Source organism: Ptychodera flava, chromosome 6 (genome assembly GCF_041260155.1).
Source record: "Ptychodera flava strain L36383 chromosome 6, AS_Pfla_20210202, whole genome shotgun sequence".
NCBI lineage: Eukaryota > Metazoa > Hemichordata > Enteropneusta > Ptychoderidae > Ptychodera > Ptychodera flava.
Genome location: NC_091933.1, coordinates 45479965 through 45505039, shown reverse-complemented (window position 1 = coordinate 45505039; position 25075 = coordinate 45479965). Strand labels below are relative to the sequence as shown.

The 25075-nt window shown below is 38.3% G+C and overlaps 2 protein-coding genes across 2 annotated transcripts; one reads left to right on the top strand and one right to left on the bottom strand.

The window, feature by feature from the left end:
• The first annotated feature begins 4052 nt into the window (after positions 1–4052).
• Positions 4053–6369, top strand: LOC139135945 (protein SPMIP1-like). Its single transcript, XM_070703730.1, has 2 exons — positions 4053–4541; positions 5023–6369. Exons 1-2 carry the CDS (start codon positions 4205–4207, stop codon positions 5226–5228), a joined length of 543 nt encoding a protein of 180 aa, XP_070559831.1. The 5' UTR covers positions 4053–4204; the 3' UTR covers positions 5229–6369.
• Positions 6370–11698: 5329 nt separating this feature from the next.
• On the bottom strand, positions 11699–23518 carry LOC139135944 (calcium-activated chloride channel regulator 4A-like). Its single transcript, XM_070703729.1, has 11 exons — positions 23296–23518; positions 21414–21708; positions 20710–20993; positions 19457–19705; positions 18826–19050; positions 18075–18371; positions 17283–17510; positions 16773–17037; positions 16323–16493; positions 13981–14199; positions 11699–13065 (listed from the first exon to the last, which is right to left on the bottom strand). The coding sequence occupies exons 1-11, from the start codon at positions 23473–23475 to the stop codon at positions 12473–12475; spliced, it is 3006 nt and encodes a 1001-aa protein (XP_070559830.1). The 5' UTR covers positions 23476–23518; the 3' UTR covers positions 11699–12472.
• Positions 23519–25075: the final 1557 nt, after the last annotated feature.

Genomic DNA, 25075 nt, shown 5'->3' with positions numbered 1-25075 from the left:
CTACTGAGGACCAAGAAGACCATGTTTCAGAGGAAGATGTGTAATCTGGAAAAACACTCAACAAGTGCCACCAAATAACACCATTTTAATCTCTATTTTTCAAAAGCTCCAACGGCTTGCGCGGTCGCTTATGGTGCTTAGCACCACATCTGATGGACAGATGAACTGTCATTGGTTGTGCAAAAATCAGTCTCTGATTCCACCACTTCTTCATTTCCTTCTGTTCCAGTATTAGGCAGTACTGTTGGACATTCAGTGCGCAAGATGATCTGCAACATTTCGCAAAATCTATCAGCAATATAAATCACTAGACCATACGTATGTTGGGGTTACTGCACACATTCTTATTTGAGCTAGTGATATGGATGTACATTGTATCCTCAGACAGCGTCGAACTAAAAAAAATTATGAATCTGAAAATTTACTCAGAAAAAAAAAATTAGCACAGCTTTTCTCATTTGGAAAATTTTTTTTTTAGAAATTTACAATTGTAAAAAAAATTCACAATGTCATTGTGACCACCCCCAAGATCTAATGGTCCATCCCTTAGTTATTCAATTTATTCTGGTTTGATATTTAATATGCCCACAGACCGGCCGCCGGCCGTAATAACTGAACGCTCCCTAATTCATACAAAAAGTCACACTATACTCATATGAATTTATGGCTCAGACTACAAACTGCAACAACAACCGCACATGCAACAACAAAATTTGTCCGAATTTCAGGCAGCGGTGTCCGATGTCGCGCGTGCACCTATATTTAGGCTGCGTTCACAAATAACGATCGGGGGGGAGGGGGTAGAGGAAACGCGATTGAAATCTTATTTTTTTTCAGATCTCCCCTCAATACCCTAAAAAAATTTCAAATGCCCCCCCCTCTATATGATCAAAATTTTTCAAGCCCCCCCCCCCCCCAATTATCACAAGCACGGATATTTGTAAAGGAAGTGCGCGCAGACAAAATAAACACATATTGGGCCATTCCGCTCGCAGATGTTCAACATCACCTGTTATTAGTATTTGTAAAGTCATATATCTAAGGCAAGTTCTTAAATTGATTCATTTTTAAACGCATCAGTGAACTTTTTGGATTTATCAGTCTAAGCCAACTTGAGTTAATCCAAATCTTGCCAGGCCAATTGCTCCTGCCGAAGAGCACACAAAATGACGATCATGAGAGAGTATGCAAATTGTGAATTCTGGCTAATAGCCATATTGTAAAAAACTGAGCACAGTGACCCACCAAAAATTTGTTTCAAAAGTACAAGACATATATGAATTAGATGCTACTCAAAATTGACAATATTGGAAGGTTAAAATATTCCATCAAATAAATGTTTTAATCTCTGAAATTTTTGGTGTACTTGTATTTTTCTCTCTTGTCCTTTGAATTCCCTTTCCCGTATTATTTTAGAATGGGATTTTAAACTTTTTCTTTAAGGCTTGGCTTTGATCATACGATAGATATGAATTAAAGATAAAATTATACGTCCAATCATAAGCATAAATACAGATCACGCTGCTAAATTGAACCCACTATGAGAAATTCTCACGTTCGTTCCTTCATTAAGTGTTTTTAATATAATTCAAATGTATTCTTGTTTTCTTCAAAACTTCGTAAACATCCTAGTAAAGTGTAACTTGCGTCTTTTTGCATTTGTCGCAAATATGCTATGTATTCACAATTGAGATCTTGTTATTTTAATTAATAATTTTGCTGGTGCCTATGACCAACTAGTGCATAAACCTACAAACAAACTATCTTCGTAACACAGATTACTATCACACTGTGTGGTACATTATGTAGTGGTATAGTGTTTATTGCCATTAACACGATTGGAACTAAATTGGGATAATTGGATAGGCAGAATTTCTCAAGAATTTTAGAAATTTCTCTAATTTTACACCATATTTGCTTACCATCTTTAAAATTTTGTTCAAAATTTACGATGCTGTTGACATGTTATGAGTAAGAATCAATGCATGATAGTATCTAATGCAATATTGTTCAAAACATATGAACAATATTCATAATTGAATGAAAATATGAGAGTTTGTCTGTAGTTTCTTCTTTACTGAAACACAAGTAATAATCTCAGTTTGTCATTTTTCCTCGACCAAAATGAAGCTTTTCGATTGATTTACAGTTAAGTCAGTCAGGGTCTTTTAAAATGTGCCCTGACTCAATTTAATGTTTATGAAGCCTTAAATTCATGAAAATGTCAGGGGCATTTCAAAAGTGCCCTGACTCAAAAGTCGTCAATTAGAGAAATTCTAAGCATTTTGTCTCGTTTCTTCAGAACATTTACACAAAAATGAACTTATTTTCATAAAAATGAATCCGATGAAAGAGGTATGCAATAATCGTTGTGTTTTCGTTGTTTTGTCCGATGAGGACAATATTTCAAATTTTACACTATTCTATCATTTTGTAAAATTTCAGCTGTAAAAATTTCGATTTCGTTACATTTTCCTAATAATTACTATCATCCAATTTTCCCAAATTAGTTCCAATCGTGTTTATTGCCATTGTTTATTAAGGAATTTTTGTTCAGACTCACAGTATGCTTGTCACTTATACAAGTACCAGAAACACTGCATTGTAAATGTAACAGATGATTTTTCATACTTATGGCCCATAAACCCATGGGAAAGTTAAAGTTTATGCGATTGATCTATGTCGTGTTTTTTTAATGCTTGCTTTTTCTTTTGCTGGCTGGCTGGCTGGTAGGTTTTTCAAAAATCCAAGGACGGTAAACAAAGAATTTTCTTTACACGGCCTTATTTTATAGTTTTGCCGATGCCAGTGAATTTTTAGACGTAGAAAACATCGGATAATAATCGAATACACTATCAGTAATAATCTGACAGTATGACGTCACAAATTCACTGGTATTGACAAAGCTATATTATGTAAGCCTTAAAGAGACATAAGCTGTAACTTGTGGCAAGTTTTTTAGTATTCTGCTTCTGTATATCAGCTACTGTGTCTGACCCTAAGCCGTTTGTCATGAAGAAATTTCGTGTATTCTTTTGTCAACAAAGCTTGTATGTGTGTAGTGATCATTGTTTATTGTTTACAAATGAATTCTAGTCCGGACTTGAATACAATTTTTCAACAATAACAATGGAGATTATACTCATATAGGTTGTGTTGATATGCTAAATACTAGGCATTAAATTACAGTTTATGGATTCAATGCAGAAAGTGTAGGGAAACCACAAAACAAAAGTTCTGAAAAAAATAGCCAAAAGATACAGTTTATGGAGCTTTAATACTAAATGGTTAAATTAAACGACAGGATTATATCAAGTTGTCGAACCAAATAACTTAATGTGAGCAAAATAATGACCAAATGGGGTATAAAAACGACCGAATAAGCAAATAATGGCATAATAATAATGACAAGCTTCAAATAGAGAGATTTAGATAATTTTGGCACCGTTCTCACCCGTACGTGCACCCGGTACGTGCACCCCATACCAATACCCATGGCCCCGTGCCGTAGATAGTGAGACATTGAATTGACGTGTAGGTCAAAGGTCGTGGACAGGTGTTCGCGATCGATCGCGCGCTAATTTCTTCCCTGATGTGTGAGCGGTAGAGTTCGCAAGACCTCCGTCGGTGCCGTTTTATGGAAGAATAGAGAAGCATTTTACATGTTTTTAAAACGCGAATGTGTGCGACAGGCCATTTTCATATTCATGAAAGTATCGAATGGATCCTGTGATAATCGCTACTTATTACTTTCTGTGCCAGGGGCATTGCCGATGACAATGGTATCAACGTAACGCGTATTCTGCGTCCATTCTTATTTGCATAGTAGATTCTATTTTTCATTGGGGTTGTAGTGGTTTTACATTTGACGTGTAACTCACTTCCTGATAGTTAATGGACATAAACGGGAATTCTTGAATTATAAGTATGTGTCCAAAAGAATAATTATACATAAGAGTGTTTTCATCACAAAATTATTGAATGTTCTTGGCTATTCGTGTAACCAATCCTCCCCATCGAATAATGTAATGACTCAGCAGGTGCCACATCCATAGCAACGATTGAAGCCGTATGAATACAAAGCGAGCGAAGTCAAGTCGTAACAAACTGAAGTACTGTAGGACCTGTTCATCAAAATATCGGAATAACCTCAAGGTAGCCCAACCGTTCTTCTTCCCTGGTGCCCCTGTCAAATCCGTCCAAGATGGTTCGGGAATTAATGGACACACAGCGTCAGAATTTCTGGAAGGAATCCATCGAGAAGGAGGCCTACGTTCGACTCGCCTGGCATGAAAAATACAGCAAGGAGTTCGCCAAAGAATCTAGAGACGACATACGGCGGAAAAAGCGACCGGACATGGTGCCTAAACCTGTCATGACTTTGAAACTACCGCAGATCGAGAGATCAAAAAAGGAAGATAAGGCCAAGAAAGAAGCCGAAGCGAAGGCCAGTTTCGCTGCCCTGGCGTCGAAAGATCCGAACGCTCTGTTGGTAGAAATGAGACCAGCCTCGTCGGGGACCAAAGCGCTACTTTACAAAGGTGAGTCGGTGAGGTCGTGCAAGGGTCGTTAAAGCCAATCAACCTGCCATTGAAATCTCTATAGTGACTCTATCAAACAGTCTATATTTCTAGATACGCTGACAGATAAAGTGGTGGGGCGTATGTTGGAGCATTTTACTGGTTGTGTATTTGACACCTGACGCCGCGGCGCCCATTTAACACAGTATTGCGTTGCATGCGGTAACCAACATTTAATCTGTGTTTAGTTGATTGGATTCTTGTTCGCGCAGTTTTCAGTTACCACTGTTGTTTTGCTCGATGCGAAAACTGGTGTTTATAAATCACGCCAGCGGGTCTTTTATATGTTCATAACGAGGCAATATTTTGATCCTGTCCATAGCGAGTATTGTGTTCGTCGGATTTAATTAATTTGACCAGAAATCTCAACGCAAACTCGATTACAGTGGCGTATCGTTTGCACAGCTCACGCACAGCATTTCATTCTTGTGTCTCCCGGCAGGTTTCAGCAAGCTCGGAGAAGGCAGATACGCATATTTGCAACAGAGGAAACTGAAAAAGCCCGAGGTTAAATACGAGTTCCCGATTACAAACAGCTGGGAGTACGGCTGGAGACTCGGAGATGTTGTGACAGAAATGAAAGCACCACAGTTCGGTCGAAACCGCATTGTTAAGGACTCCTTTTACCGGACCAATGGAATCCTGTAGACAATACTTTTGTGATTTTCTACGAATTTCTTGAAATTTACACGGGACGACGTTTGTACATATTTGTTTTTTAATACTGAAACGACTGTAATGCTTTTTTACGTCCATGGCTTTTCCACACCGCAAAACCGTCGGTATTGTAAAATTAGTATTATAGCAAAATATACTAGCTACCACTGATGAACAGAGTATAGGCTATGTAAAACATGACGAGCATATTCCTAATGATAAACAATATGACATTGTGTGACTGCCAACCCGTTTCTTTCCCGCTCTTACCTTTAAACAGCGAATAAACTCTGTATTTCAGTTACTTCAGTTTTGGGTCGATACATGCAGAGATTACGCCGAGATCCAAATAGTGTATATTTCATGATTTCTTTGATGAAACTTTTTTCATTGTCACGGTGATATCCAGTGTGTTCAGCACAGTGTTTTGAAGTAACCTGTGCCATATCAGCATTATTGACCCCGTGACCGTAGGAAATGATCCAGATTTTTCTGGTGCAATACCAATATATGGTGCATAACTTCATGCATATAATTTTCGATTAATTGTTCTGTTTTTCGTTTTCATAAGAAAGAAACGAAATCACTGGACTATATTATATAGGTATAATACTTAATATGCAGGGTAAACTCAGAATGAACTCGATTAACTTATGCAAACTTTTACACTTCGTAACGAAAAGTGTAACAGTGTATGGCACGTAACACAAATTTGACCATGACATTGAACCTTATCCTACGCATATACGCTGCATTTGTTGTTTTTTGGGTTTTTCCCTGTTACGGTATAAACAATCCGTCCCATTTCGAAGTTTACACCTCAAGCATGCGGTTGCCAAGCTATCACTCCATACGAATGAGTAGTTGAACGTAGAAACTCAATGATTGTACGTTTTTAAATTCTAAACAATTAATGGTTGGGTGGTCTAAATTATGTGTGAATATGTGAAGTTGTGGTGCCATGCTGCACATAACCGGTATGATTCCAAGTGTTTCATTTGCACCGCCTCTGTGTGAATTTCATCGTATTTCAGTTTGTATTTGCGTTTTGTTCTTCCATATTAGGAAATCTTCATACTCGTTGGAAACGTGAGACTGAGAAATAAAAACGAAAGTCTATTTTACTCGATAATATCCAATCTCATTTATCTCTTCGTTTTCCTTTGAATATATGTCTATTTTCACGTCCGCGTTTGTCTCTGTCCGTCTTTTTATTACGTCTTTATAGCTCACCTGCCTGTCTGTCTTGTCTTCAGTCTTTCTGATCGTATGTATGTATGTATGTATGTATGTATATATATATATATATATATATATATATATATATATATATATATATATATATGTATGTATGTATGTATGTATGTATGTATGTATGTATGTATGTATGTACCTGTCCTTCCACCCCACCCCCATACACACAGGAACTCATCTATGATTTTCCAATTTCCAAATCACCTCGTAAAACCGAGGACACCCATCATGTCCTAATAGTCTGAAGAGTGATCAACATGCCTCTCACATTGATGGTTTATAGGTAAACAAAAGCTCCTAAATCGTTGCTACGGGCATATTACACGCAGACGCCCGTCTGTATTTTGTGTAAGGTTTACACTTCAAACACTATGCGTTCGTTCCACCCAACCATGCCCACGGTTTACATTTCAGCGGCCCTCAAACACGACATTACTGAATCATCCACAGTTTATACCGGTGTTCTATTCCGCTCTGCGCCTATGCGCCCTATAGACATATGCCTGAGAAAAACCAAGTCAGGAAACAGAATCGCTATATGAATTTTGCGAATGATAGGCAACAATCGACGATTACATGATAGATGAACTTGTTAATTTTCACAGTAAAATCGAACACGGAAGATGACATGGCATGGTTTTTATAGCGGTCCTGTTTCCTGACTTTCTTCTTCTCAGGCATATGTACACACGTCTTGAGAGGTGTTTCAATTTATTTTGCACTCAGTAAAATTGTTTGAAAATGACATTGAACACCGATATTTTCATTTCAGTTTTACATGATCAGCGTTTGAGTCAAAATATTCAAAACCAAACAATGACAGTACATTTATCGCTTTGCCAGAGATTGAAGACCAAGAATATGCAGGAATGGAAAACCTGTGACCTTCTTGTGTCATTTCTCCAGCTGCTAACTTCTAACGAAAAGCCTGAATACGCATGGTTAAGTGTCAAAAGGCAATTAATTCTGATAATAAAGAATGAATTCACAACAGTTTAGTTTTATCCTAGATCCTGTGAAAATTTTGAGAATTGATGTGTGCAATGGTGCAGTCTGGTGTTTTCAATTTGTTTTCCACTAATAAAGAACACCCCAAGGGGAGAACACCATGCACCCAGAGGGGGTCTCCCCCCTCTCGCATCGAAAATTTTGAGAAATTGATGTGTACAATGGTGCAATCTGAGAGGGGTTTCAATTTATTTCACACCAAAATTGAGTAACCCCCTTCTTTCTCTCCACATTTTGAGCACCGCAACCCCCCCCCCTACTAAAATCAGATGTAGAGTACGACGACGTCTGTACTTGGGCGGTGTTCTCTTGCTATCGCCTGTAGTGAGAGGCGACAGCAAGAGAGCACCGGCCAAGTACAGACGTCGTCGTATTCGACATCTGATTTTAATCAGATTGCGCCACCCTTGAAGTTTTCCATTTTTTGAGTGAACCCCCCCCCCCTCACATTCCTCCGACCCCCATACCGTAAATAATGACGGGTCCCTAAAGAAGTGTACCTGACTCTAGCTTTTAACGGTGCCGGCTACATTCAGCAGGTGCGTTGACAATACTTCGCATAAACCAAGGTCGACAAATGCAATGAGTACAAACTACGACGAACAGAATTACACTGCGTTTTGATCGATATGTAAGGCTGCTAAGGATGGTATATACTTTTCAATTTCATATCAAAGACTAATAAAAGCAAAGATAATCAATAATTGTTCGATCACACATACATTGTTCTCTTTCAAAGCAAACGGAACGTTCGTAACGAATCCGTTTATGTCATTTATGTTCGTTGAACTTGGACCAGAAAGTACGCCCTCAAAATTTTTGCTCATACTCGCTAGCTGCAAAAATTGGCTGGCTAAACTACCATCACGAAAGCAGCCATCACACGGTCCCATGGCAAAGCAGTCATCGTGTGGCCCAGGGGCAACAAAGTTTTGCAGCTTTGCCAAACTACTAATCATAAACTTGAAATAGTACAGAGGGAGAAATGGGGCTGTGACCACATATCACGTGAGTTTTTGCTTGAAGGAAGTAAACTTGACTAATCGCTGAAACTTGAAATGCAGACTTTGTCATATCAACCTCTTCGATATTATGTACTGGCCCTGAAGGCGACGTTGGATAAAATCTTGTGTTATTTCATGTGTTTCAAGGAATTGGTGTCGCTTGTAGTTCCACTTGAATGTCCCATGTGATAGTGCGCCCCACGCGACACTTTCTGTGAGATTACATCGTTTTTACTATTTGCAGCACTGTATTCCAGCGTCGTGCAACCGATGAAGCGTACAAAACTGACAGGAAAACTTACTCTCTATCCATAAAAAGTAAACTTGATTATAAACATGATTTTCACAAAGTTACTGTACACTCACCTCTCATACTTCTCGCTTTGCGTGTCAGGATTTGGAATCGTGAATATTCTGGATGCTACCGATCACATGTTCAGTCCACAGTCGCCTGTTTTCTAACATATTCGTAGACGTGTGTATATATGCTTTTTCTTCTCAGGCATGTATACACACGTCTATGGGGTGCGTACACGCAGAGTGGAATTTTAGAAAACAAGCGACTGTGTTCAGTCAGAGCGATATCACATATAATTGTTCGGACAATTACCAAAATGGGCAGCACCAACTCATAGAGGAGAGTTGTGTGCAATCAACTGATTCGAATTTTTTCTTGAAATCTCAAATACTCTACACAGCGAATATGGGGGAGGGGGAGTCTAAATGGACATAGTGTTCAGGCATGCGTTTGCTAAAATGTGTAGGGTTTAATATTAATCAATCACATTTAATAAATGAATTGAGTGCCAGGTGATCTCTGTTGTGGCACAGAGCGTGCTGTTATCGAAAGTTCCGGCCATTTTAATTCTGTATCTGTGTCCCTTGAGAATTGACACCTTGCCGAGGATTGCGGAGGGAAAAACACCGGCGTACCGCACAAGGAACAAAAAGCCAACTAACCCGAGAATCTTACGTGTCCTTCACGATCTCGTGTTTCACATGCGAATGACGGGTGTCTGTTTTGTAACAGAGGGGTTACGTAAATCCCGGATATAAAATTGCAGGACTTTATCCAACGTCCATAGATGTCATATCGTCCAGAAAAAGATGGCAGTTGCGATTACAAATAGATAACACTAGATGATTTAAACAAGAAAGGTGCAGTTTATTCAGTAGCTCAGCCATCTAAGTCATTTAAATACACCATGTCACTAGCCATAGGTCCATAGCTGTAGTGGTGGTTTCCCGACGGGTTTTCTGTCCTTTACGCTCTGATTTTCTCTTCGACTACTTTTCATCAGTTTCATGCCGACAACACAGCTATCGCATATTCCATAATCGAGCAATCAAATCCGTGATTAAGCAGACAGTGATAGTTGCACACGATTTTTCGACCAATTCGTATCCGGTTTTACAATGTGCCAACACTCATCCATAGCCTTGTTATTTGGCTACCATGAAAAAAATCCCGACAAAATTCACCTGAATACTATTGTTTTCCCACCTTACATATGAATACCTGGAAACAGCGTTTTATCGGTGCAGCATGTCATCATATAAACTAACTTTTCGATAATGGTCTTGCTCAAAATTTGACGTTTATTTTAGTCTCCACCCGTGGGACTTCCATGTCGTCACTTTTGTACAGCACTCCGACGTCTGATGTCCTTCAGTCAATGGTTTTAGTTGGAGACTTCAAGAACAATAGTCGGTGTGAACGTTTGTGGCATACGTCGATTGTGTTTCCATCAAAACACATGAAAGAAAGGTCCCCTTCACATGACGTACGTGTAAAGTGAGCCTTAGTAGAACGACCGATTTTGATTATTCAAATATGGGGGCGCTAGACAAGGCCGACTAAACTTCGCACATACCATAAGGGGACCAAGCTCGATCTTCCAAGTGGAGGATTAGAAGATTTTCTGCATATGGCAAATTTTCTGAATGGCAAATTTTTCGAGAAGTTCAGGGAATCACAGAAACAGCTATTTGGAGATGATGAAAATCAAAGTTAGTTTTCAATAGTCAGAAATTATTTCAAATTATGTAGCATCACCACAATCTCTATATCTCCGAAATTCTCAATTTCATCGGTAAATTTGCTATTATCAGAATAACTGAACTCAGGTTCAGCCAGTTGGTTAGGCCTATTGATGTTGTCGGGTTTCTTTTTTCGAATCACGAGGATATTTTAACATCAAATTATGCAAGTGTTTCCTCTACCACTTGGCGTTTATCAAGATGAAGACACTCTATACTTTCGGCTTTTCAGAACGTTTCACCGTATTTCAGTTACCTGAGCAGTTATCGATTCAAGTCACATTTACATCAACATGCAAAATGTCAGCCTATTTCCAACAGGACATGGTTTCTCTACCAACTTTTAAGCTCATGTCATGTAAATTTCGGTGTTTTTAAACTCGTCAGCAAGTTTTATATTTATATTTATCACTAAGTTGTCATTTGGAACAAACGAAGGTCACACTGATTGTTTATTGGTACCATGTAACGTGTGCGGTGTTCACTGGCATATTCAAGTCGATAAAAAACTTCTGTATGACTCATTGATGTACACGTACTGGCACTGACATGATGAATTGAATTAATTTTGACTTACAAGAATGAACGGTACATTCGCACATACTTCTTGTACAATTGTACTATTGTATAATTTGGTGTCCGATTATGTGGAGAGGGAAGATAAATCTTGATAGTTGTACATAACATGCAATATGTCATTAATACGACCAAGAGTCGTCACCGAGTTCATTGACAGTATTCATATCGTATTTGCTCCGCAAGAAGTCATGTTACATTCTACACAGCCCCTCTCATCAGAAGACGATTGTCTGCCCATTTTTCGCCATAAATCACATAGGCCTAATTTCCATTTATTTACTGTTGTCATTGTGAGCAAGTCTTTTATTGGAGAAGTAATCACTCATCAAGTTGAATTTGAAGAATAATGTCACTAAGTTGTCACCTTGAACAAACATAAGTCAGAGAAAAACACCTTGTCAACACTAGCCTGTGCATTATGACGCTATCTCTGCGATACCTCCTTCTCTCTCTCTCACACACACACACATACATACACTCACATAAACATACATTCATAAAATACATGTATTAGGTACGTTTTACCGTCTTTCAAACTTGTAACTCTCAGACTTATAAAAAGAGAAAAAGGAGCCATTTTAAAATCTTCATGATTTATTATCGTTCCTAGTCTACAGATAGTTGGAACATGTCAAAGTGAAGATAGTATATAGGGCACACTCTAAATACGTTATTAACAGCTGAAATATAAACCCATTTACAAAATATTACAAAACAAATTTTAACACCTAAAACCAGCGTAACGAGATATGACATGTATGATGCTTGCAAAACAGAGACTGAAAACGGTAGCTAAGGTCCAACTTCAGAAACACGGTCACAGAGACTGATCTGGTCGCAGACTTTACTCGTCAATCCATTTTATCAAGAGCAATCCCTGACTAGTGATTTCAATGACTTCTTGTCTCCTGTCATAAATTGATATATACCTGTAAATGCAGCGTTTATTTTCAATTTTGTATTTCCCATCTATTTAATATGTTTTCTTTGGCGTTTAGAAATATTGATATAATTTCCTTCAAAACAATACGTTTTAACTATACAAAGTTGATTCAGTTTCGCCATGACCATAGTATCATCAATATAGCTGATTTGTAAACAAACTTAAGTTTAAAGAATTTATGCAGATAAGTAAAACAGATCAATACAACTAATTTACATACTTCATTTAGAAACTGACATAAACTCAAATCAAACTGATTTAGAAACTGACATGACTACTGTTTACAACCCTCTCCATGGAGTTATATGTTCATTAAAATGGTCTAGCAGCTTTATCTAAAACACAACTATAGTTAATGATACGTTTATCGAAATCCGTGGCTCTGTCCGTTGAAGGAATCGGCGTTCCTAGTATGTAGGGACGACTTCTGGTAAAGGCGTAACTCTATGATGACGTGGAACCATGTATTTCCCCTCCGGTGGGAGCGCATCCGTCATTGGAAGTTGACCGCTTTCGATTTCTTTGACTTTTGTAGCTGCCTTGGATCCAGCGCATTTATAGAAGATTGCAGCGATGACAGCAACGACGATGCCGGCACCAGCAGCTGCACCCAGAGAACATCCGATGATAAACGGTATGGATAAGGGTTGTTGTTGCTCTTCGGGTGATGCGGTGATCCGTCGACCTTCATTCGTAGTTGGGTGCGAGCTTACAGTTTCAGGGGTCGTCACAGTAGTGCTTTTCAACACTATCGCGGATGATATGACGTTCGACGGCGTTCCTTCGTTTCCACTGGCGTCTCGAGCTCTTACGGCGAAGAAAAAGGTCGCGTTCTGATCTGTTTCTGGTGTCCTTATGGTCATGGTTTCCTGAGATCCAAATGGTTTTGGAGACTGTAGATCCCCAGCCGTAACGTTGTCATTTGTCAGTTTTTCGCCGAGAGAGAAATTCAGAGCGAATGAAGTGAAGTCCATGCTATAACGTAGATCGTATTCGTCAGCTGTAATATCAACATATTAAACCGTTATTATCAGAAACCAAAGAGAAAGAGTGAAAAATCCTTATATGCCGATCACCGTCTTGCAACCTCATTACCAATCTTATTCTGAGGGATACCCTTTATTCGCGTTATCATTTAGCACAGGCCTAGTGGGTCCCCTAATGCCAAATGCTATGAAGGGTGCCTACCTTTAAGACCATTTATCTCCAGGAGGCTAGGCCAACCTGCAAAGTTACACATGTGCACCCATCCTCTAAAATAATATAAACACTATTGGTTCAAATATACAGTCATTGAGACTCTATAGGTGGGTGGTTTCATGAAGCATGACTCAGACTCTGTGTGTAATCATACACTGAAATTTACATAGTTTTGTATCCAGAATAAATGTGAAAGGTGACGTGTGGATATATTTCCTCAGTATTGTGTGTAGATATTCCATCGCCTAATAGTAAGATGCGAATCAGTAGATAAATTACCCATGAATATTATTTTTCGACAGTATTATTATATCTTCACATTACATAGAAAGTAATGAAGCAAGACTCTGTCCCGACATGATTCTTGTGAATGAGTTTTACGCCTGCTTTACTGCATGATCAATAAATGCGTGAACTAAAAAATAGAAAACATTGCCTTGTTTAAAGTATAGAGGGCATTGTCCTGTGGATTGCGACGACTACTCTGATTTATGTAAATAAGTAATATGTTTCCAAGATTTTGTTGTTAAACAAATTCACGACCGAGGAAAGCTATGGATAATGATGGATCAAGGTCATTATGTGAACTTCGTATGTGTTGGGCCCGAAAGACCCCCACACTCTGATAAAAATAGGAATTGCATGCACAGTATAACTCTTTATCCATTTCTGTATATCTTCATTTGACAGCCTTGATTTTAAGCATTTCTGTTACCTGTGCCATGGGCAAGGTCATTGCCCGGAGCTGTCCAGGATAAAGTAATAGTTTTATCTTCGTACGATGTGTCAACGACTCTTAGGTCGATGATACGCGATGGCGGGAAATTGTCACCGGGTGGAACACCCACGGGTACCTGTATGACGCCACCAGATCCTACTCGGTTGAAATCATCAATCGGTGTGACGGTACGGTTTGAATCTTCGACCGGTGCAGCTGTGCAAATTGAAAATCAGTTAGCACTCTTAATTCGAACTCATCTTGGACTACAGGCTGTACTCGCCTTAAAAGACTTAAAGACACTACCTTTGCTAAAACTTAAAGAAACTAGGGGATTTTCGAAATCAACAATACAAACCAGGGGTCATTGTACAAAATTTGGTATTAGAGAAAACAAATTAACCAATATTTACTGACACTTGTAATGCAAAATGGCCGCCATTCCTGAGTTAACTGTAGGGGAAATTAAATTTTTGAATTTCATGAGATTCATAATGAGCCCCCATACTTGCTACCCAAAGAGCATACGTACGTACGCAACACTAGATGTAATGATGAAGGGTATGTTCATTCCACGGGTTACTTATTTGACTGATTATAGCAGACTATGTCCGCTTATCAGTCTTGTGATGAAACGAAAACCTTTTTTTCGGCCCACGGAACTGATCAAAAAACAAAAACTGCACGTATTAGTATGCAGACACATGTAGGAACATTTATCCATTCTCAAAGGTGGTAACGTATGTTCTGGAAGAAATGTTTACTCTGTCATTTTGTTGTCGATCAAAGTACAAATATTTTAACTCTCTATTTCATGAAGTCAACCCGAAACAAAATCTCAGTACAGCAAAACATTTATAACATGTAAAGTTTCTTAAATCTGATTTATGAAACATTTTCATTTATGATTCTGTTGACATCATACCGATCTTACAACCTGAAACTATGTAAAGAATGATAAAGTAATCACCATCCTGTCAAAACCACATATGGCACATTATCAAATAATGAGATCGATGACATATTTTGGTATCGCTATTACATTTTAGAATGTGTAACATGTGTTATGCACATGTTGAGTATCATCTTGCTTACCCAGAGTAATTCCTTCTCAGAGTTGCCGGAACTAAGCTTACGGATTACACAGAATGGTGATTGTGTATTGTAATCATCGGTAGACAATAATTTTAGTAAAGGTTAACTTAGGATACAAATTGTAAATTGAAAGGGTATAAACACGTGTTTTTGCATATGGTATATGAATTATTATGGGATCAGAAAGGCTTGGCGTAATTTCTCACGGACTGAATCAAAGGTTTGTTTATTGCGAGTCCCTAAACAAGTTAGTTTCTTGCGTGTGCGTAAGCATAAGACAGTTGTTGATATCTCTAGCTTGTAGAGCTCTCAAATACGAGAATGATCCAGCTGCGTCTTCAAGGTTTGCTCCTACTTGTACTGTTGGAGTTTCGGAGGGAAAAGAAAGCCACCGTTTGTGACAAAGAATACTTTGGGCAGTGAGTCAGCTTGCATGGGTGACAATACGGTTTAATTAATTATCCGTAGTACATACGCTACTTATGACATTCTCAAGGCATTAGAGCTTCGAGACTTTATTTGCAGCAACATTCTGTTTATAATCTCTCGTTTACGCACCCTTTATTTTATTAATCGTTTCGGCAACCACCAGGATCTTTGAGGATTTTTTTCGCAGAAAAAAGCTTTACTCAATCAACTGACTCCACGCTTTGTTTGGTCTTATGCAAATATCACTTTTTCGATGTAGTCAAGGTTACTGGATTGTTTCGGGATGAGGAACAGCAAGCTTGTCAGCTTTAAATGATTACTTTGTATATTGATCAGTTGCAGAAACAGTCAGTTAGGTTTGTCAATTTAAAATGAACATTATTTCAATTTTTTAGGTAATGCTATTTTCGGCAGTCTTTGACCAGTAATTCTACTACCACTGGTTAATCTACGTTTGAGTTGCTACAGCTGTCATGGTGTAAACATACCTGGTGTATCGACAATTTTATTTTTGAGATTTTCCTCCAATCTTTCGAATGACCATTGAACAGAGGGCTACTAATTTATAAGTTTAACAGGAAGGAATCTTTTACCTTTGAAATGACACGCTGATATTTTATTGTGGTATTGTTTGATATTTATTTTCTATTGTCCCAGTTCCCACCTATTCAGTCATGATTTTTGTTGTCTCCGAAATAAATTTTCGTCGCAGGCAACAGAATACTGAACTAATAGACGTTATTATTTACAAGATCTATCAATAAACTTCCTCTAAATTGAACTCATCACAATGAGGGTTGACTTGATAAACTCACGTGGTCTCAATGGAAGCACTCCACTGTTTGCGTTGGTGACAGAAACTCCAGTGATACCGCCTCCACCTTTTGCCGTCACTTTGATATTGTAACGACAGTCCGGACACGTGGCATTGACAAAATCCAAAAACATGCCGGAGTAGACCCCATCATCTTTTTTAATATCGGCACCTATTATTATGGAATAAATATGAAAGGATAAATTCATTGATATCATTGATGGGTGTATAGTAGTCAGCCCTGAAGAAGTCATGAACAAAACTTTCATACAGTCCAAAAGGCAGAGCGTTAGATTGTTCAAGAATACTACCTGTAGGCTATTTCTTTTTGTTTTCTCGTTTTTAATCTATGAAAATAAGAAATTAATATTTGACAACTATCCTCAATTATAATGAATGTTAAATCTAAAGTCTAAAGACAATCGTTGAGATGAAGCGAATGATGACATACCAGCTCCGTTATCCAGCAGTTTTACATCGACTGGCGGATAAGATGCCGGTCTTTCCACTGTGGCCGTGACGTCAGCCCCTAGGATTGGCGTGTATCCACGTCTAACTTGAGTGTATATCGAGATTGATGGCGGTATGTCTGTGACCAGTGTGTCGCTTACAGACGTCGATACTCGTATTGGCAAAGTACCGTCCCTTGCCCCTGATTGTATGGATACTTCTACCGACTGTGACGGACCATTTATTTCATAGAACCATTCACCTGGCTGCAAAAAAGTAAATTTTTTGCAACAAAACACGCAGGTAGAGGAAGTCATTTAAGTCTCTAATAAGCAGTGACTAGCAAATGACACAATGAAAGTGTATCAATGAGTGTAGTTTGATAATATGGAGATGTTTAGGTTATCAACTTGTCACTGATATTTTACTGTTGCGAAATTGTTTTTCCGTGGAGCTTTCCTTAGATATTCAGTATAAATGTGCCTTATAGGCAGAGTAAATGGGTACATACCTCCGCGATGCCAGATATTTCCACGTAAACTGATTTCCTTGGAACATCGAGTCGGTATTCAGGTGACGAGTCGTCAATGACACCTCCGTTGGGTCTACGAACGATGACGGAAATTTGTGAAGTCGCCCACAAAAAGAAGAATTTGGTATTCTTACCGATAGTGGCGTCTATAAAAGTAGATCCGTGATATGTACTACCTGGTGTTATTGGCACTGAGATACTCTCCAACTAAACTCAAAGAGAGACAACAAAGACTAGCGTCAATACATAGCTTCAACTTCTGAAAAAATGAAATTATCTAAACAGTTGCATTAATTCGGCCAATCGTTAAGTGTTGTGATTCTTTCTCTCTTTGCTCGATTATGCCACATATTGCCGATTTTGGTTTATGGATCTAGTACAATTATACCATCTCCTGGTACCCTTCTATCAACATCGATATCATTCCAGAATGTGTCCTTCCACCGCGGGAACTTTCTCATAAATTGTGGGAGAAGATTAGGGACTCCTTTTCTTTATTGACGTTCGAGGATTAAACTGCAAAATTACTGATATTTGAAATCTAATGTACTAATCTCCCCTGTCAATATCTACAATGTAAGATGTTAAATGCATATGTAATGCAGTGAATGATTTTGAATGAATTAAACTGTTTTCTTAAATCTCTTCTAGTAGTGTATTAATATGATTTCTTTATCAAATAACGTGGTAGTTTACTTGTTTTGCACAAATTGGTCCCTATATTCTACAATATTTAATTTCAAAGTGCTCATTTTAATTTCAATGACATACTTCAATAGGGACGTCTGTGCTGCTGCCAAGCCGTGACGTTATTGTCGTACTTAAAGCATCGCCGAGACCGGTAGAGTTGCCGTCTTCGAGGTATACGAAAGACAAGCCATTGGTATTTGTGGAAAGATCTAGCAGTTTGATATCAGCATTTTTACTGAATGCAATAGTGTCAACGAACACTCCTTTACTTATTAGACCAGGTGTGACGTCATCTATCCTAGGGTCAACGTTCTCTTGTCCATCGGTGATCAGAAGTAGAATGCCACCTCTGGCGTCTTTACCGCCATTTTCTAAAACCTGTCGTCAGACACAAACATAGAGGACCATGAATCAAAGACTATGTGCCCAGACATGCATTTGTCTGATGTGGTTCATAACAATCGTTACGTGTTGCCATGGATATGAAACTTTACTGCTGCTATTCTCGTGGTTCTCGTCATTCAGAAAGGGTTATTGAAGACTGATAATATAAATAGATATCTACGAAAATGATTTTTTGTCATTGCTAAATAAAATCTAATATTCAGTCATCAACATCACTTTTAGTCAAAAGTTGATATAACATAATGTAGACTTTGGCTCATCATCATCATCATCAGCCATTCTTCAGAAAAAATCTACAGAAGAATAACAAACGAAAAATATGCTATAATAATGAGCGCCATGTTCATTTTGTGAGATTCTTTGCTATACTATGGACCTGTTCAGTCCGTGTCCTTTTAGGTTTAGCTATCAAGAAATATTTCCTTACATCAACCGCAGTATTTAGTCCACACCCAATGCAAGTACCGCCCCCTGTGGCAGTTGGCAGAAGGTTCGCAAGGTTATCTCGGTCTGTTGCTGTTTGCAATTCAACAAGCGGTGACGTTATTGTAGCTGAACTGGAAAACTCAACAATACCAACAAAGTTGTTGTCGGGCACAGTTGCTTTTATATACCTTGTCGCTACTTGGTTCAAGATACCGATACGGTTATTCTGAAAAACACGAAGATAGTGAAGAAACAAAAATGTGAGATTTGAATCATTGCCAAGGAAGGCCGCTGATATGCCTACTGATGAGTTCGAAGTACTGGACACATACGTACATTGCTACCATCTTCACCAACAAGCACAACTTTCGTTTATATCTCTTCCACACACTGGTATAAAAACAAAAACTTGTTGCTAAACCTTTCTCTTCGTGTCCTCCTTAGGTCCCTACGCCTATAATGCCGTTACAGCTAACATGATGCTCAACTTATACGGCAGCCCTGAAAGACTGAATAATTGACGGACCTTACAACACTTCACTCGAATCGAACCCCAATTGTGGAACCCTAATCTTGGTAAAGTGTCTGCCAATTGCAAGTTACACTATTCATTTTTAAGTGGTAATTCTTACAGTGCTCATACTACCAGAGACATCCAAAACCAAAACGATTCGTAACGGAGCTGCTTTTACGACATGAAAAGTTGGAGTTGTGTCTGCTCCGGGGCGCGGTGGATTCGAGTTACTTGCAAAGTCTTCTGATTCTAGCATCACATCCCAGGAACTCTTGTAAGAACACTGTATGTTTTGATCGTTTGGTGCCATGGCGTTGTGAAGGGACTTCTTATCACCACTTTTGTCGCTGTGACAAAATTCAGTCACCTTAAAAGTGAAATAAAATAATTGGAAGCTACACATCTGTGTAAACACATAGTTCGCCAAAGACTGCAGTTCACTCAAATATTTGAACATGTTACAATTACGTTCATCACAAGCAATCAAATTTTGTATCGAAAATTTGACGAACATTCAAAACAGATGGTCAAAGCATGACACATAGATAGCAACGAACATACTTTATGCCTGTGTGTGATGGCTATCACCCAAGGAGATATGCAGGTGTTAGTTGTCAAGGATACGTCTGATGTATGACAAGCTGTGATGACTAATGTCATGGCAAATAAACTCCTAGTGTCATATACCAATACATACATTATGTGTGCCATATGTGTTTGCTTTGAGCCAGAAATTAATAAAACGAAAATACATATAATAATTTTTCTGTTTGCCAAATATGCAGTAAACTGGCAACAATGCATTGAGCAATAGCCATGTTGCTACGGTGATTGAATGTCTTAGTCTCTGTGTCGTATACATAATTATACAATGCCGGACTTTCAAGTGATCTAGCCAGATTGGTTTTACTGCATTACAAATACACTGAATAAGTATTTCATTTGAGTTTCTAGCGACTTTGTAGAGTGTTTCATGAACTAGATGTGTCAGCAAGTTAGCAGTAAAGATAAAGCGAATATTTTATGGTTGGTGTTTTCTGCTCGTTATATGGCGCGAAACGTGCATAGTTATGTTACCTTTTCAGGGTGAGTCGCTGTCGTCAAATGTCTCTTAGTTTTTTCTTTCAATTTTACCCTTAACGTTCATGATACTCAAATAAACTTAATGTAGGTATCAGTGTAAGAGAAATCTACAAAGTGCATAGTTTAAAACCCCTTAACGAAACAGCTTGGTACCAGTACATGCAACTTTAACTTCATCATATTTCGTGAGTTTGGTTTTTGGTCCGAGCCCTAACAAACTTTTACCAGCAAGGTTTATCGGAAGCATTTTCACATTCTTTCTCTAATTGTAGTACTTTTTTCACTTACCGTATCCAAGAAACTTGCGAACATGAATGAACCCGTCGCCTTCTGTTTATTATCCAAGTCGGGATAGAATCTGCAATACTTGTCCGGCAGTTGGCCAGATCTAGGTTTTAAGTTGCATCGGTCTCCCGTCTTCACGTCATACTCCGTTCCTGTGACACGATCTGAACATCGCGTGATTTCAACGTGCCTCTTCTCGTTCAGATAAAAATGACCAGTATCCGTTGTGGCGTATTCGTCGAATAATCCCCAACGAAGATGACCCCATTCGTGGACAATGACTCTTGCTGCAAATACAATATCCAAAGATTAATACACTAATCTGTTGTTCCGTCATGAAATGAAGTATTTGTCGATGCTATGACTGGGAAATAAAATCAGGTCTGAGAAGATTTTCTATGGGCCTAATGAAATGTGAATGAGTAACATCAAAAATTGTCTTTGAGAAGACAAGCAGATAAATAAAGCTTCAGAGAGTGAGAACACGGGGCTAAGCGATCATCGGAGGGAGAAGATTTGTTACTTATCTGTTAATTAAATTCAAATTAATATATACAATGAACAAACTTTTGCACTCTAGACGAAGAAATCTAGTACAAAGTATGGTGTATCCTTGGTGTTTTGACTCCCTCACACAATTGTTTTATTTATATACGATCTGCAGTTGTCAAATACTAAAGATAATTGTGAAATGTTTCATTATTTACCGGGATCACCATACGTATACTGTGTCCAATCTTTATCTAATATGAATCTTTCTGTTAAGTGAGTGAACTCGGCTCCTTTGCCACACGGACCAAACTGATTACTGTACGGGTTATCTTGCCAGTAATCGTTTTGTGCGTCAACGATGACGTTAGCCGTGTCGAAGATTTCTGTGGTGGCAAGGACGTTTGTGTAGCTGTCACTCCAGGTTTTGGGAATTAGAATGGTGATGTCTTTGAAGTAGGCACGTTGCTTTGTCGCCTGGTACAGGAGTGAGGAAGCATCCGTGAACATTTCCTGTGAAGTACAATTAAGAGACGCAAACAGTGCAAGGTGGTTGGAAATTGTAAATAGAAGTCTTAAACCTATCCCTCAACTTCCAGCCCGAGAAAATCTTAAACTTTGTTTTTACTACTATGTCGGGATAACCGAAACATTTTTAAAATAAAAAAAACCCGCAAATTAAGGTAGTTAACTTTAACGTTAAAGAAAGAAAGAAACAATAGTGAAAATTGCCAAATCCCAACTTTATACACTCAATTTTGACAGACAGTGAATTTTTGAGCAGAATGCCTACATACAACCAGTAAACGTTGAATCATCTCTATTCACTTTGCACTAAAGTAAATCACTTAGAAGATTCATAACTCGGTTATTTTCTTGAACAAATCAAATGAACTTTCATGAATTTGAATTCGTAGAAATACCTGTACAGCCCTATAGGGTAACTTATTGAGAAGAACATAAATTTATGTGCGTGGCTGTACATCGGAGTGGAAGGACCAGACTATTGTCTGTATACGTGGCATATAGGGCAATCCCTTCTGGATATTTACAAAACCATCGTCAATATTACTATGAACCGAAATCTTACTTTATAAGAACAGAACGCCTTCATAGTGTAACTGTCAACATTTCATTATCATCTTTCACGGCTTTGCAGACTTTTTTTAACATGACGAACTTCCATCATCATTTTTTACAGTATCCAGTGGTCAACATAATGGATAACTTTCATCGTTTATGACCTTTATGTACAGACGTTGTTCTGATAAATGAGAATATTGCAACAATAAATCGGGAAAAAAACTTCACCTTGTGTTGTCACAACACGATTCGTTGCGTTAAGTCGGAAGGGTAAGTTGAAGGTTTGTTAAAGGGAGAATGCGGCTCGGGTATAAACATATTGCGACTTTCAAATATTTACAACGCCCTGCTAACTGCTACTTGTGTGCGATCATTTTTACAGTCATTTCCAACTGAACTTTTTCACCATCTTGCTTTACAATTATTGAAATCGCAAAGTCACTCAACAATGGGAACAGCGGCCGTTTTAAATGTCAAATATCGGTTAGTGTTAAGTATTTTGTTGATTTTATTTTCTCGGTAGCATTTTATTTGTATTCTTGACTATGAAAGGGAATGACTTAAAGTTTGCATATTACGGAAAGTTTGAGCAAAGTTTAAAACTTTAAATTCGAGACGCGTACTACCTCAAGATAAAACAATTATATTCAGTGACATGTTTTAGCATGCTCCAAGATTCAGGCCTTATTCTGATTTCACTGTATTTTCAAATGTAAAAACAATATCAAAATAATGGTCAACAGTTTTCGCAGGATTTTATCTCCCGCTCCAAACTCAAAACTAGCACTGCTCTCTTTGCCGTATCCATATCGGTCACCGAAAGCTTTTTACGCAGCAGTTGCACAATTCTCACTCTCTATGTCCATGTATGTCTCTGTCTCTCCCTCCCCTCTCTCCCAGTACCCTCTCTCTCTCTCTCTCTCTCTCTCTCTCTCTCTCTCTCTCTCTCTCTCTCTCTCTCTCTCTCTCTCTCTCTCTCTCTCTCTCATGCTACATGACAGAACGAGGTATTCTCACCTGCAAATTATTCAGAATTGTCACGTTTTCTCGTATGCCTTCATTGATGGCGATCAAAATACCAGAATATCCATTATTCTGGAGGGTAATTTGGGATCGAGGCAGTAAACCGTTAACACTACAGAAGAACAGCAGAAAGAGCAGACAGCCAAGCACTCGACGTAAACTTGCTGCAGTCATGGTGGAGTAAAAACAGTAGCAAACCTGTTGTTAAGACTTTCATGCTGGTCTTTTTATAGGAAATGTGCACCTTCTGCCTGTTCTGGGGGTGACACACATATACAGAATACATCGCAAGATTTGAAAGTGTGCTAACAAACAGTCACGTGATTTTAAAGTAAAGAATTAAAAGAATGAAATACATTCTACATCAATAACTTGGAAATGTTTACAGAGTCTAATTGCATTAAGTTTCTTAATTTAGTAAAAGTTGACGGGTTAGTATTCAATATCGCTCACCTTCGTTCAATATAGTATAGAGTAACATTGAAAACATACTGGACATCACCAAAATGCATATGGCGATTTTTTCCCTTGTCATTAGTTTCCTTCAGTTTGAATTTATTTTACCAAGTGACAGTTACCACACTGCTCAATGACTAAATCTTTCGACTAGAACTTCTGAAGTCAGTCGCTGTTGATCGTCCTCTTGAAACTTATTTCAAGTACTCGTTGTTTATCTCCGCGTTACGGTAGTTGCGCCTAGAAGATGAAAGACTTAAAATTTTACTTAAACCCCACTCAAGCAAACTTTAAGCATTCTCTTTCAACCACTCTCTTGCCGTGCAAATTTGGGTACCGAAGAAGCCAATTAGGCATTTTTTACTGATATTTGAAATTCTAAAAGGTAAAACAAAGGTCCAGATTTCCACAAAACTAAGTGCCTTGTATTCCATAAGCTTCAAATTGACCCCCACAAGTGGTAGGCCAAGTGAATATTGTAAAAGTTTGAGAGTCCGAACATCTATCCCCGGGGAGCATTCTACCTCAGACAATCAACATGAATCGAAATATTACATTCTAAGAATGCCTGAACACGATTGAAACTGATTTGGGAGAATGGGATCTTGATATTTTTCAATGTTGCAATATGACAGATTACTCATGAAGAAAAGTAGATGAGCTCACATTTGCAGATTAAACCGACATTACTTCACTATCCAATTATCCCTATTAGTTCCAATCGTGTTCCTGCCAAAGTTCATATTTGATCGGTTCATTCGTTTAAATTTGAGTTTATTTTAATATATGCCGCTTTGCAGATAAAAACCATGTTGTAGCTCCCCCTGTCATCGTGTTGAAATGTTGCAAAAGTATTGATTCTCCGGCTGCTAATGGTAACCTTATGACGCCAAACGTTTATGGTCACACAAGGTGTGCAAACATACTTACATTTCAGTTTACAATAGAGTCGGACACAATAAACGGTCAGAAAGTATGCGAGGTCTATGGAAACAAGTAACCAAAATATCTTCGAGAAATATCTGACACTTAATCATCGTAAACTTTTTTTTACGTTTGGGCATTTCTTGGTTGGTTAGATACATAAAAAATACAATATCGTTTGCATCCCACTTGTAAACGATTACGTGTGTTCCCCATGCATGCATCACATCTGGAACTAACCCCTAGTTTAATAAACTCAGTTTTATTTTTAGTGTTCTTATTACATTTTCATCTGACACGTATGTTTTCCGACTTAATTACTGGGTAGTAAAACTATAGTATTTGTAAAGCGTTCTTTCTGATTTAATCTTCAACTCCGGTGTGTTGAAATCCT